This window comes from Dipodomys spectabilis, unplaced genomic scaffold, assembly GCF_019054845.1.
Source record: "Dipodomys spectabilis isolate Male_0828 unplaced genomic scaffold, ASM1905484v1 ptg000163l, whole genome shotgun sequence".
Classification (NCBI taxonomy): domain Eukaryota; kingdom Metazoa; phylum Chordata; class Mammalia; order Rodentia; family Heteromyidae; genus Dipodomys; species Dipodomys spectabilis.
This window is the reverse complement of record NW_024870840.1, coordinates 12599359-12613489: the sequence shown is the minus strand read 5'-3', so window position 1 is coordinate 12613489 and position 14131 is coordinate 12599359. Positions and strand designations below refer to the sequence as shown.

General features: G+C 43.1%; 1 protein-coding gene across 1 annotated transcript; it reads right to left on the bottom strand.

Annotated features, from left to right (window-relative positions):
• Window positions 1-232: 232 nt before the first annotated feature.
• Window positions 233-13469, bottom strand: Spic (Spi-C transcription factor). Its single transcript, XM_042693385.1, has 6 exons — window positions 13360-13469; window positions 10317-10409; window positions 7689-7782; window positions 6923-7044; window positions 4254-4362; window positions 233-1225 (listed from the first exon to the last, which is right to left on the bottom strand). The coding sequence occupies exons 2-6, from the start codon at window positions 10317-10319 to the stop codon at window positions 798-800; spliced, it is 756 nt and encodes a 251-aa protein (XP_042549319.1). The 5' UTR covers window positions 10320-10409; window positions 13360-13469; the 3' UTR covers window positions 233-797.
• Between the last annotated feature and the right edge of the window lie 662 nt (window positions 13470-14131).

Here is a 14131-nt window from a genome sequence, read left to right as displayed (position 1 = left end):
TAGCAAGCAGTCAAAAGATAAACAATTCTCTGAAGTTTTTAAATCTAAGAATACATTTTATATGAACCCTGTATATTGGCACATCTTTCTTTTCTTTCTTTCCTTTTCTTTTTTTCCTCACTTTTTTGCTCAGACTGGTGCTCTACCATTTGAACCAAGCCTCTACTTCCAGCTTTTTTCTAGTTAATTGGAAATAAGAGTCTTCTGGGTATATGCTACAGTGATTCTTTTCACCTGAGTATATGGAAGGAAATGTTTAAATCAATATATAAATCAAATAATGTACTTTGACATAATCTGGAAGAAAAGAAAATGCTTGCATGGAAGCAAAAAAAGTAATTTCCTCTATACTCCCAAACAAGGATTGAACATTCAAACAATAGAATACTGGCAAAACTTCCCCCATGCTAGTATAGACTATATGCTAACTGATAAAAGATAGCAATAATTAAGATAATTGGACTTTGTTTCCTCTACTACAATTATCCCTCAATATATGAGATTGGTTTCATGAGCCCCTCTGATCCTTAAATCCACAGATGCTCAACTTCCTCATATAAAATTGGCCTAGGATTTGCATGAACTAGGAAAAATGTGCAACATAAATGCTATCATTGCACTATTGTATCATTTAAAAAGAGGCACAATTTCTTTTTTTAATACTTTGATGCATAATTGGCTGAATTCTTGATGCGGAACCTATGACTATGAAGGTGGGAAGTGCTTGCTTCAAGTAAACAATCCTGACGTTTGTAGCATTTTCTGATGACAGGAGACCAGTAAATGGCAGAGCATAGTTAGCATACCGGGTACTTTAGCTCCTGGTAATTGGCATATGCATAGTTGTAATTGGCATCCCAACTATTTAAACTGAGATATCTTTGGTCTGGCTGGACGTACTGTGAGCAGAAGATTTCCTTCCCCAAGGCAGGAGGAGCAGAAAGCCTCTGGAGGATGACATCACTGAATTGGTAGGTGAGCTTTCTCCGGATTTTGATGATTTCTCCCGTCCGTGCATAATTCCTCAAGGCTCTGGCCATTTTCTGGTAAGTCATGGTCTTCCTGTTGCCTTTCCTTTTCCCCCAAAGCTCAGCAAGTGTTTCTTTATTTTTGGAGATAAACTGAAAGACGCCTTTATTTTTATCAACCCACTGAATACAAGATGACATCTCGGGATTGCACAAGGATTCGTGAAGGTATTCAAATAGTCTCAGCTTCTTCCTGCCTAAAGCACAGAAAAAGAAATCAAACCCACTGTGCTATACCCAAAGAGCTTCCTTGGCACACTGAAGACTGGATTTCCGACTTAAGAAGGCACTTATTTATAATATCGTTTTATAGAACTTATTTAAGATCAAAGTATCAAGTTTCAACCAGCTCTATGTTTGTGTTGGAAATTGTCAGTGGTTCTGAACTGTCATTTGCTGTGAAAGGCAAGTTTGGAGTCTACTATTTGGGGTTCATTTGTCATAGGGCTTTCCATCACAGTTAAATCACGACCTCCTAATTCCACAGCATACATGGAACAGAACTGAGCAAAACACAGTACAAAGTTTGGTGGCTTTGAAAAGATGTGGGAAACAGTTTGCAAGTCATTGGAAGAAGCTGTATTCAAATGAGGGAAGGAATATAAAGGTACTTTGTAATTTGGAAAAAGTGTTGCAAACAGAAGGAACTATTTGGGGAATTAACGATAAAGCTGTTAACACTGGAGCTACAAGATGTCTTGAAAAATGAAAATCCTCGCTACTCAGGAGGCTGAGATCTGAGAATTGTAGATCAATAAATCCAAGAGAGATACCTGCAATTAACCAGAGATAACAAGACTATTTTGTGAATTCTGGATTAAGCATAAATACTATGTTTCCTCAGATCCACCAGGAGCTAAAAATCTACATAGCCAAATTCCTTTTTCCTCTTGAAAAAACAGAAGTTGATTCCCTAGCTGCTTTAAACAATTTCTGGGACATAATGGTCTCTGTCCATCGTCATTCATCTAGAAACCTTAAAGGTTTCTACAGATGAATCACTAATGTTATCTTGAGATTATACATTGAGAAATAAAAGGTACTTACCAAAAAATAAAATCATGAATTAAACCCACAGCGCTAAACAACCCTCTTCTGCCTCTCAGAATGAGCCTTTTAACTTTGCTTTCAAGTTTTAAACAAATGTCTTGACATGTGTGGAAAACATTAACAACAATGAAATCCCCTTCTGGGTAACTAATGCTCTATATAGTTTTTTTTTGTCGGTCGTGGGGCTTGAACTCTGGGCCTGGGCGTTGTCCCTCAGCTCTTCAACTCAAGGCGAGTGCTCTACCACTTGAGCTACAGCGCCACTTCCCTGGGTAACTAATGAAAGCAACTTTTTCCTAAAGTTTAAATTTGTATTTGCTGTAACAGAAGGCTAGGGCAGAGCTCCACAGCGAAACAGTTGCCTAGCATGTACAAAGCCTTCGGTTCTGATCGCCACCATTGAAATCAATCACAATCAGTGAATAGGCAGAATCAAGTAAATGGTCAAAATTAATAAAAAGCAAATACAGCAGTGGTACTCACTGGACACTATGTTGAAATGAACTATACAACTTGTGGTTAGGGATGGGAGGGGAAACCTGGGAGAGACCAAGACAAGGGTGATATTGCCAGTGGCTCACACATATCATCCAAGCTATTCAGGAGGCTGAGATCTGAGGATCATGGCTTTACGCCAGCCCAGGCAAGAAAGTCCACAAGGCTCTTCTATCCAATTAATGCACCAAAAAAAGATGCTAGTAGTGCTGTGGCTCAAGTGATAGAATGCTAGCCTTGAGCAAAAACACTCAAGAACAGAGCCCATGCCCTGAGTTCAAGCCCCACGATCAACAACAAAAAGAAAAAAGCAGGAGTGGCTCAAGTGGTAGAGCACTAGCCTTTAAGGGAGAAGACAGTCAAGGCCTTCTCGAAGTCCAAGCCATGCAGTACTGACTGACTGGCACGCACTCAGACATGTACACACACACACACACACACACACACACACACACACACACACACACACACACACACACACACACACACACACACAGGCAGACATATACACAAATGGCACAAATAAATTGGTTTGTTCCATAGCCCTGAGCATGCTAGACAAGCACTTGCCACTGACTGGTATCCCAGCCAATGGCTATTTTAAATTGTGATAGGTATGGGTGGCCAAATTGCCTTACAAAACTTCGTACCAACTTACACTGTCTCCGCAGTTCATGAGAATGTGGTGGCCTTCACCTTAGCCATCAGAGATACTTTCTGGCTTTACCTCTTTGCCTATCAGAGAAGGGAAGCCCGCCTCATCTTAATGTTGTAAAAATCTTGATTTCAAATGTATGATGTGTTTGTGACGTATGATTTTATCCCAATGGCTCCACAATTAGAATAGGATTGTTAAACTAATCACAATCTTACAACTAAAGTACCTACTTTTTGAGACAGGGGTTGGTTTCCAACTCATGATCTTCCTGCCTCAGCTGGAATTCTGTCTTTCTCCTAACAATGGGATTACAGGAACATATGGCTTACATTATTTTTTAACTACAGATCTATTTGATTTAAATGATACTTTGAAGTCAGGCACTGGTGACTCACACCTATAATCCTAGCTACTCAGGAGGCTGAGTTCTGAGGATCATAGTTCAAAGACAGACTGGGCAGGAAGCTTCATAAGACTCTTAACTCCAGTGGCGCTGTAGCTCAAGTGGTAGAGCGCTCGCCTTGAGTTGAAGAGCTGAGGGACAACCCCCGGCCCAGAGTTCAAGCCCCACGACGGACAAAAAAAAAAAAAAGACTCTTAACTCCAATGAACCACTCAGAAAACCAGAAGTGATGCTGTGGCTCAATTGGTAAAACTCTCACCTTGAGCTGAAGAGCTCAGGGACAGTGCCCAGGCCCCAGAGTTCAAGCCCCACAACTAAAAAATAAATAGAAATGACACTTTGTAGCTTCACAATTTCTCCATGAGTAAAAGAAAATATCACCCAAGACGAATGTCTTGGACCAAATTATCACAATTATAATACTTCCTTTTTGTTTTTGAGACAGGGTATCTGATTCTATTTTCCTGCTAGTTTCCTGAATGCTGACACTAGAAGATCATGGGAACACAATTGCAAATATAACATTCCAAACTCAATATAAAATTCCTTTTATGCTTCTCCTTGGCTAAGAATAAGCTCGGATTATTTTACAGATAGGAGGCGTGATAGATCAGCATACCTTTTCCTCCTTTTTGTGGGAAAACAGCAGGTGGTACCAACTGGCTTTCAGTTATATTCTGCAGCGATGGATAAATATTCCCTTCAAAATTTAAGTCAGCAGCACTGTTCTGTGTAAATAAGAGAGCAGGATGTTAAGTGAAGGCCTTTCCTATGGCCCCCAATGGACAGCTAAAGATGAATGCTAAGAGCAGTGTGCTAAATATCTATCTCCCAAATTCTTTTTTTTTTTTCCATGTGTGGTCCAGTGCTGGGCCTTGAACTCCAGGCATCTCTCAGCTTTTTTGCTCAAGGCTGGAACTCAGCTGGGTGCCGGTGGTTCACACCTATAATCCTAGCTACTCAGGAGACTGAGATCTGAAGATCCCTGTTCAAAGCAAGCCTGGGCAGGAAAGTCCGTGAGACTCTTATGTTCAATTAACCACTAGCAAACTGGAAGTGGCACCATGGCTCAAGTGGTAGAGTGCTGGCCTTGAGCTGAAGAGCTGAGGGACAGCGCCAGGCCAAGTTCAAGCCCCATGGCCAAAAAAAAAAGTTTGGAACTCTAACACTTGAGCCACAGCTCCACTTCTGATTTTTATACCAGTCCTGGGGCTTGAACTCAGAGACTGGGCACTGTCCCTGAAACTTTTTGTTCAAGACTAGCACTCTACCACTGAGTCACAGCTCCATTTCCAGCTTTTTTTTCTTTTGGTGTTTAATTGTAGATATGAGTCTCATAGACTTTCCTGCCTGGGCTAGCTTCAAATCCTGATCCTTAGATCTCCTCCTCCTGAGTAGTTAGATTACAGGTCTGACCCAACTGCCTCTGGTTTTTGTTTTCTTTTGTTTTTTGCTAATCAGAGATCTCCTGGACTTTTCTGCCCACCGTGGTTCCATGGTTTGGAACCATGATCCTCAGAGCTCAAGAGAGAGCTACCTGCTCCTAGCTCTATCTCCAAATTATAAAAGGTGCTTCCCTCAATGGCAACCAGATTGTACTCAGACTGATATAAGAGAGGACCAAGGAACAGAAGGTGAACTTTAGCTTTTTTTTTTCCTGTTAGTCATTGGGCTTGAGCTCTGGGCCTGGGCGCTGTCCCTGAGCTCTTCAGCTCAAGGCAAGCGCTCTACCACTTGAGTCACAGCACCACTTCTGCTCTTTAGGTAGTTAATTGGAGATAATCTCTCAGATGTTCCTGCCTGGGCTGTCTTTGAACTGAGATCCTCAGATCTCAGCCTCCTGAGTAGCTAGGATTACAGGCATTGCGAGTCACCAGCACCTGGCACCTGGCTTGAACTTTAGCTTTATGGAGTTCCATATCCTCTCTTCTCTCTACATGAGAGGGGGGTGTTTCCCTCAGTGATCCCTCCCCACAATGTTTCTATTAGAAAGGAAACTCAAAAGGTGTCAGAAGGTAGATTTTCGTCCTTTGCCCTCTGGGCAAGAGGAGATGAGAGAAATTGGCAGTCAAGGGAGGGTAGAGCTGAGAGGTGATAGAAAGAAGCAATCCAAGCTACTAAGCTTCACCTAGAAGGATCTGTACATCCCCATTGGTTAAATTCGATGAAAGGGGCTGGACTTGAGCCCTCTCACCATTCCCCATGGAGAAGTTACCAACCACAACCCCCCAAGACACTGTACAATTAGTTGCTTAGGGAAGCTAGAGGTGGAGCTGAAGTCAAAGTCAGCTTCTAACACTTTGTAAATAAAAATACTGGGAATCCTATTGTTTACTTGCAACCCTATAACCAAAATCCCCTCTTCAAAGAAATGACTTATGGAAAGAAAGGCCCAAGAGAAGAATCTATAGCAACAGAGAATAGACATTGGATATAGCATGATTGAGGGAAATAGTTATGTTTAAACTTCTGGAAGGGCTGGGAAGGTGGCTCAGTGGTAGAGCGCTTGCCTTGCATGCCTGAGGCCCTGGGTTCGATTCCCGAGCACCACATAAGCAAAAAGAAAAAAGCCAGAAGTGGCGCTATGGCTCAAGTGGTAGAGTGCTAGCCTTGAGCTGAAGAGCTGAGGGATAGCGCCCAGGCCCAGAGTTCAGGCCCCACGACCGGACCCAAAAAAAAAAAAACTTCTGGAAAACAGCCAGGCATCAGACCAGGGGCTCACTCATGTCATCCTAGCTACCCAGCTTCTCATCATCCTAGCTACTCACAAGGCTGAGATCTGAGGATCATGGTTTGAAACCAATCTGGATAGGAAAGTCCATGAGACTCTTCTCTCCAATAAGCTACTCAGAAAGAAAAAAAAAGCCACAAGTGGTGCTGTGGCTCAAGTGGTAGAGCACTAGGCTTGAGCAAAAGAAGTTCTCACACACAAACACACAAATCCTTCTGGAAAATGATATAAAATTACACATTATTGGACAGATTTCTGTAGGAGCCATTTTTCTCTGTAAGGGGCTGCTAAAATATAAATACAGTCAGCTAGCTCATGGAAGAGAGCAAGCTAATACAAGATTATAGATAAAGCCAAGGAAGAGTATAAAGCCAAGTGAGAACCCAGAGAATGCATCCTCTTCACTAGAGACTTCCATACCACTGAGGCAGAGTAAAGAACAAAGAGGAAGGCATCCTTCTTGATATGGACTAACTAATTTGAGTCTCCACCTATAGGTGCTGGCCTGCTCACACAGGAAGCGGTCCCTGAGGGGCGGTCTCTTGGGAGATACTCACGATGACTGTTCTCCAGTCGTGGGCAGACTGCTCTGTAGGTGATACCGTAGGAAATCCGAAGCAGTTGGAGTGTCCTCTGATTTGAGGATAGTAGTTAGACAGAGGCTGGTAATTTCTGTGATCTAATTAAAGAATATAGAAGGGAGCTTCAGCGATCGTGTTGTTGTGTTTGTGTGTGCGCGCACATGTGTGTAGAAGTAGCCCCAAGGTTCGCAAAAACTTAACTTTTGTTCAAATGCCTGGTCCCGTGTTTTCACCAGTTTATGTCTCAGGCTGTTTATCCCATCATACAAATATTATAAATAATCATATACATAGTTTATTCCCTTTTAGCTCCTTGTAACCTGTGGTACCATAATTTCTTTTCTCCACAATAGGCTGGGCACCAGTGGCTCATACCTGGAATCCTAGCTGGACTAGGTGTCAGATTCTAGTCTTCTTTCTTTCTTACTTACTTTTTTTTTTTTTTTTTTGGTCAGTTGGGTGGCTTGAACTCTGGGCCTGGGTGCTGTCCCTCAGCTTTTCAGCTCAAGGCCAGCGCTCTACCACTTGAGCCACAGCGCCACTCACTTCTGGTTTTCTGGTAGTTAATTGGAGATAAAGAGTCTCTTATATGTTCCTGCCCCAACTGGTTTTGAACCAAGATCCTCAGATCTCAGATCTCAGCTTCCTGAGTAGCTAGGATTACAGGTGTGAACCATCAGCACCTGGCTTCTAGTCTCCTGGTTGGTGCACCAGGAGAAGATTGTAATTGACTGATCTTTACCAGAGGAGTACTGGGGATCCCCAGTAGAGTGTTGCCTCAATATGTCAAAAGCATCTTCAAATTCTTGACCCAGGTTGTCTTGCTCAAGACAAATCTGTTGGAACATGACAAGAGCACAGAAATTATAACATGATCAATGACACTTAATTTTCTTGATTGGAACTATGACTTCATCTAAAGGAAGTATTCTCAACTTTGGCACTACTGACATTTTGGGTTGGCTAAGTATTTCTTTTTGGGGAGGACCATAGTACTGGGCATGCAGTAGTATCAAGCCACATTCCTGATGTCTATCCACTAGATGCCAGTAGCTGTTATCCATAGTTATGATAATCAAAAATGTCTTTGCTGGGTGTGGGTGGCTTACATCTGTAATTCTAGTTACTCAGGAAGCTGAGATCTGAGGATCACAGTTTGAAGCCAGCCCAGGCAGGAAAGTCTAGGAGACTCTTATATCCAATTAACTACCAAAAGTCTAGGAGTGAAACTGTGGCTCAAGTGGTAGAGTGCTAGCCTTGAGCAAAACAAGCTCAAAACCAGTGCTCAGGTCCCAAGAATAGCCCAAACACATACAATCAAAATATTTTGGATATCACCATATATAGCTGAGACTTACAGGCAGCTCATGCCTGTAAGCCTAACTACTCAGGAGACAGATCTGGAGGATAATATTTCACAGCCAACAGGCCGAAAAATCCATGACACTCTATCTCCAAAATAACCAGCAAAAAGCAGGGCTAGGGATATGGTTCAAGTGGTAGTACCTGTGAGCAAGTAAGTCAAGTAAGTCAAGAGAGAATGAAGCCCTGAGTATAAACCACACTACCAGTGAAAAGAAAAATATAAAACAGAGCACCACATGTGGCCTCAGGACAAGATTGATCTGAGGAATGAGCCACTTCTTTCTAGTATAATGTTCCAAGAAAATTATTTATCCTGAACTTCAGTATTTGGAATTTTTTTTGGGGGGGGGAGAGGGTCTGGCCGTGGGCCTGAACTCTGGGCCTGGGCGCTGTCCCTCAGCTCTTCAGCTCAAGACTAGCTCTCTACCACTTGAGCCACAGCGCCACTTCCGGCTTTTTTTTCTTTTTGCTTATGTGGTGCTGAGGAACCGAACCCAGGGCCTCAGGCACGCAAGGCAAGCGCTCCACCACTGAGCCACCTTCCCAGCCCTTGGAATTGTTATTAAAAAAATCTTTTCAAGGAATCTTAGAGCAAGGGAGGCTGATTTAAAAGTCAACAAAATAGGGCTGGGAAGGTGGCTCAGTGGTAGAGCGCTTGCCTTGCATGCTCAAGGCCCTGGGTTCGATTCCTCAGCACCACATAAGCAAAAAGAAAAAAGCTGGAAGTGGCACTGTGGCTCAAGTGGTAGAGCGCTAGCCTTGAGCTGAAGAGCTGAGGGACAGCGCCCAGGCCCAGAGTTCAGGCCCCACGACCGGGCCCACCCCCCCCCCCCCAAAAAAAAGGGAAGTGGTGCTGTGGCTCAAGTGGTAGAGTGCTGGCCTCGAGCTGAAGAGCTGAGGGACAATGCCTAGGCCCACAGTTCAAGTCCCACAGTTCAAAACCCAGTTTCAGACCTACGACTAAAAGCAGAAAAGAAAAAGCAGGTGTTTTGGGTTTTTGGGTTTTTTTTTGGTTATTGACCTTGTTGTTGTCAATGTACTGTATCTAGTTATTTCATCTTATTTTATGTCATTTTTCTTTTTCCATTGGCTTATCCCTGGCAATCACTGTCATTGATTTTGGTACCCTCCACCTTGTATATACATTTATCTGATTTGGGGAAGGGAAGGGGAATAACAAAATGCTGAAAGAAGGAAAAAGGATGTCCTATTGCAACAATGAGACCCACAAGACACTATGTCAGAAATGAACTTTACAACTTAGGGGGAGGTGTGGGGAGGGAAAGAATAGCGTGAGAACAGAGGAGTGGGTAACAATGTTTAACAAGAAACGTACTCATCACCTTACTCATGTACAGCATTTTTACAATAAAATATTTTTTAAAATAGAAAAAGCAGGTAAAGGAAGGCACTGTCCCTGAGCTTCTTTTGCTCAAGGCCAGCACTCTACCACTTGAGTCACAGAGCCACTTCTGGCTAGTTCTGTGTATGTGGTACTGAGGACTGAACCCAGGACTTCATGCATACCAGGCAAACACTCTACCGCTAAGCCACATTCCCAGCCCTGCAAAAAGGATGTTTTTAATGGAACAGAATTCATGGACCATTACTTGAGAGCAAAACGAAGTCGGGCACTGATGGCTCACACCTGTAATCCTAAGCTACTCAGGAGGCTGAGATCTTAGGACTGTGGTTTGAAGTCAGCCTGGGCAGAAAAGTCCCCATGAGACTCTTCTCTCCAATTAACCACTAGAAAAACAGAAGTGGAACTGTGGCTCAGAGTAGTAGAGTGCTAGCCTTGAGTGAGTGAAAGAGCACCTAGGCCCTGAATTCAAGCCCCATGACCAACAACACAACAACAAAAAGTTAAATTTTCTTACTTGAGATAATATAATGTCACCAAAGCCTAAAATTTAACTACCTTGCAAAGCCTATCAGATCTCTAATTTGATCCAAATATTGTGCATATTTCAAATGGAAGGAAAGATTTAAAATGTAAACTTACCATGCTTGACTGAGTGAGTAATCCTTCGGTGGGGAATGAAGGCAGTGGTATAGCCGAGGCTGCCCTCCACGAGGCTGAGTCTGCTCACCAGCCCTGGAGAAAAAAAAAGACAAATAAACTGACAGTTCTGAAAAAGTTCAACACTTACAAAATTATACAACAAAATCATATACACTCTTTAACTTAATTCTGAAAAGCAAATTAGATCTTGCTTCTGGGGCCGGGCGCTGGTGGCTCACGCCTGTAATCCTAGCTACTCAGTCCGTGAGACTCCAATAATAAACCACTAGAAAACCAGAAGTGGTGCTGTGGGTCAAGCAATAGAGCGCTTGCCTTGAGCTGTAGAGCACAGGGACAGCGCCCAAGCCCAGAGTTCAAGCCCCACGACCAACAATATATATATATATATATATATATATTTTTTTTTTTTTTTTTTCCCTCTGGGGCCGGGAATGTGGCTTAGTGGTAGAGTGCTTGCCTAGCAAGTCCTGGGTTCAATTCCTCAGTATCACATACTCAGAACTAGCCAGAAGTGGTGCTGTGGCTCAAGTGGTAGAGTGTTAGCCGTGAGCAAAGGAAGGTCAGGGACAGTGCCCAGGCCCTGAGTTCAAGCCCCAGGACTGGCAAAAAAAAAAAAAAATTCTGATGGTGTTTGTTTTTGCTTTGGGTTTTTTTTAAAGGGGTAGTTGGGGAACCACAGAGAGAGAGGGGAGGAAGAGGGAACAAATGCATAGTCCAGGCCCCGGGGTCAAGACCCAGGACTGCCATTAACCCCCAAAAAAGCCAGAAGTGGAGATATGGCTCAAGTGGCACAGCACCAGCCTTCAGTGAAAAATCCAAGCAAGAGCTCAAGACTCTCAGTTCAAGATATAATAAACAAACAAGGAAAGAAACAAAAATGTTCTGTATAGAGAGCTGGATGCAGCAAGGCAAGGGGGTGGGGGTGGACGTGGAACAGGAAAGTGACTTACTTTGAATTCATCAAGTAAAAACTTTTTCCTTTCTCACAAAAATGCAAAAATCAATAAAGCAAACATCTTGAAAATAAAACATAAAGTTAAAAAAAAGAAAAACCAATAGTGAGCTTTGGCTGTTGTTTTAAGCAGTACTAGAACTGAGCCCAAGGCCTCTATGCACCAATCAGCCTTCTGCCACTTCACTGGGCTACGGTCTTACACACAACTACAAACTCCTAAAAAAAAGTCTTGTCTTCTGAGAATCTGGCAAAACACATGCTTTCCCCCCTCACCACCTCTCCACCACCAAAGAAAACAAATTTACAGCCTGGCACTGGTGGATCATACCCGGCATCCTGGCTACCCAGAAGGCTCAGAGCTGAGGATCACAATTTGAAGTTTCCGCTGGGGAGACTCTAGGACACTCACCTCAAATTAAATTACCAAAAAGCCAGAAGTGGAGCTGTGGCTCAAGTGGTAGAGTGCTAGTCTTGAGCTAAAAAGCTCAGGCCCAGGCCCTGAATTCAAGCCCCAGGACATAGACATGGACACACACACACACACACACACACACACACACACACACGTACACGTACACGCACACGCATATGCATGCACACACACACATATACACAGAAATAGAGATTTTTACATTACAAGTAAAACTTAGCCTATGAAGCCACTCTATGCTCTCCCTTAAATCCTAGGATTCGAACTCTAAAGTGCCTAAAATGCTTTTAAACTCTATGTTCTATAAAATGACAGAGCAGCAAACCACAGGACATGGGGAGTGAGTGGGTGATGGGATCCAGCACTGCTCACCATTCCCACGAACAGATCCAGCCTCTCTGTCAATACAAGTACTTAGCATCTATCCTGCAAGCACTGAGCATGCTCATTCAGTGCTGAGCACTCCAACAAGATGATGCACTACACCACCTCTGCAGAGTCATTTGAAAGCAAAAAGAAAAACAAAGTTTATAAAACACTGTTTTCACTATGATGGTCACTGATGAATCTTGTCGATAGTGAGTTTTTGTTTCTTAAAGCAGCTTCAATGGCTCATGTCTGTAAGCCTAGCTACTCAAGAGGTAGATATGTTAAGGATCACAATGTAACATTAGCCTGGGCAGACAAATCCAAGAGACTCTTACTAACAATCAAAATGCCAGGAGTGAAGGTGGTTCAAGAGGTAAAGCACCAACTTGAGCAAAAAAAAGCAAAGGCAATGCCAGGTGTAATAGCTCACGCCTGTAATCCTAGCTACTCAGGAGGCAGGGATTGTGACTTCCAGGCAGGCCAGGCAAGAAAATCCCTAAAGTCTCTTATCTTCAATTAAGCACCACTAAAAGCCAGAAATAGAGCTGTGGTTCAAGTTATAGAGTACGAGCCTTGAGCAGAAGCACTCTGGGACAGAGAACCAAGCTCCCCAGGACCGGCACCAAAAAAAAAAAAAAAAGCAAAGGCAAGAACAGGAGACCCTGTATTCAAGCCCCAGTATCAGCAACAAAAGAAAAGCCCTTATACTCAATTTTTAATTAACTATGCCTTGACTCTTGACAGCTGATCACTTAAGTAAATAAACCTACTTAACAGTAGCAATAATAAGAAAAAACCCTGATGTCTCCTTTTGTCTAAAACATTTCAAAGTATCCTAACTCATAAAAGTAGCAAACCCAAAGGGAACGAAAAATAACCAAACTTTGAAATTATTGATTATTTCAGTGGCTTACTATTTCTTGTAAGTGAACAGGCAGGAAAAACATTAGCTTAAGAAATAATCATTCAGGGGCTGGGAAGGTGGCTCAGTGGTAGAGGGCTTGCCTTGCATGCATGAGGCCCTGGGTTCGATTCCTCAGCACCACATAAGCAGAAAAAGCTGGAAGTAGTGCTCACGTGGCTCAAGTGATACAGCGCGCTAGCCTTGAGCTGAAGAGCTGAGGAACAGCGCCCAGGCCCAGAGTTCAGGCCCCATGAACAACAAAACAAAAAGATATAATCATTCAGCTCAAGGGAGAAAGGTGAATGCACCATTGTAACAAAGGATTTGGGGGGAAAAAAAAACAAAACATCAAGTGAACACTTACCAGGAAGCCACTCCGAAGGTGTTGCATTAATATCAGAATAGTGAAAACACAACTATCAAGACAAGCTGGCAATGTTGCATTAAGTAGCTGTTTTTAAGGAAGTACTAGGAAGGGGATTTTTCTTAAAAGATACAGTGCCTTTGCAATTTCCAGTTCAGATCATGCCCAGTAGACACCAAGGGCTATTATTTTGAAGAGGTACAGAATGCTTTTGCATCCTCTGGGCCAAAGGCATTAGAACCAAATTCACGAGCCAGCCCCCCACCTTGCCCATTACCCCATGCAGCTTCTCTAACCTGCACAGCCCCACCAGACGTCTCCGACCTATGCACACTCAGGTCCACTCTTCATTTTTCTCACCCTAGTGTTTTACGTTCATCCTCTTCTCTCCCTCTTCTGGACTCTGGTTTTTCATTTTCTGGACGGTGAATGAGGAGCTTGTGCGCTGGCCTTCTCAAGTCAGTCTCTACTTTCAAGCCACCCTTCCCAGCTGGCCATTCGCCTTTCTTCTGATTTGAGAGATTTTAAAGGCCTACAGCCCTAGACTTGATGCTCTTCAACAGCAGCCTCGATCTCACTTTCCCCCATCCCAGAGAGAGAAATGGAACTGGCTCCAGGGTATTCGCTCCACACCAGGATTCACTAGAAGCTGCTAAGCAGTTAAAAACAGCAAGCACCACCTTTTGCTTTAGAGCTGCTTCTATTTGCTTAACAGGTTCAGCTCTCTTACTTAGCCTGAAAGTTTGTTTGGGTGTTTCTGATGAAAATTACT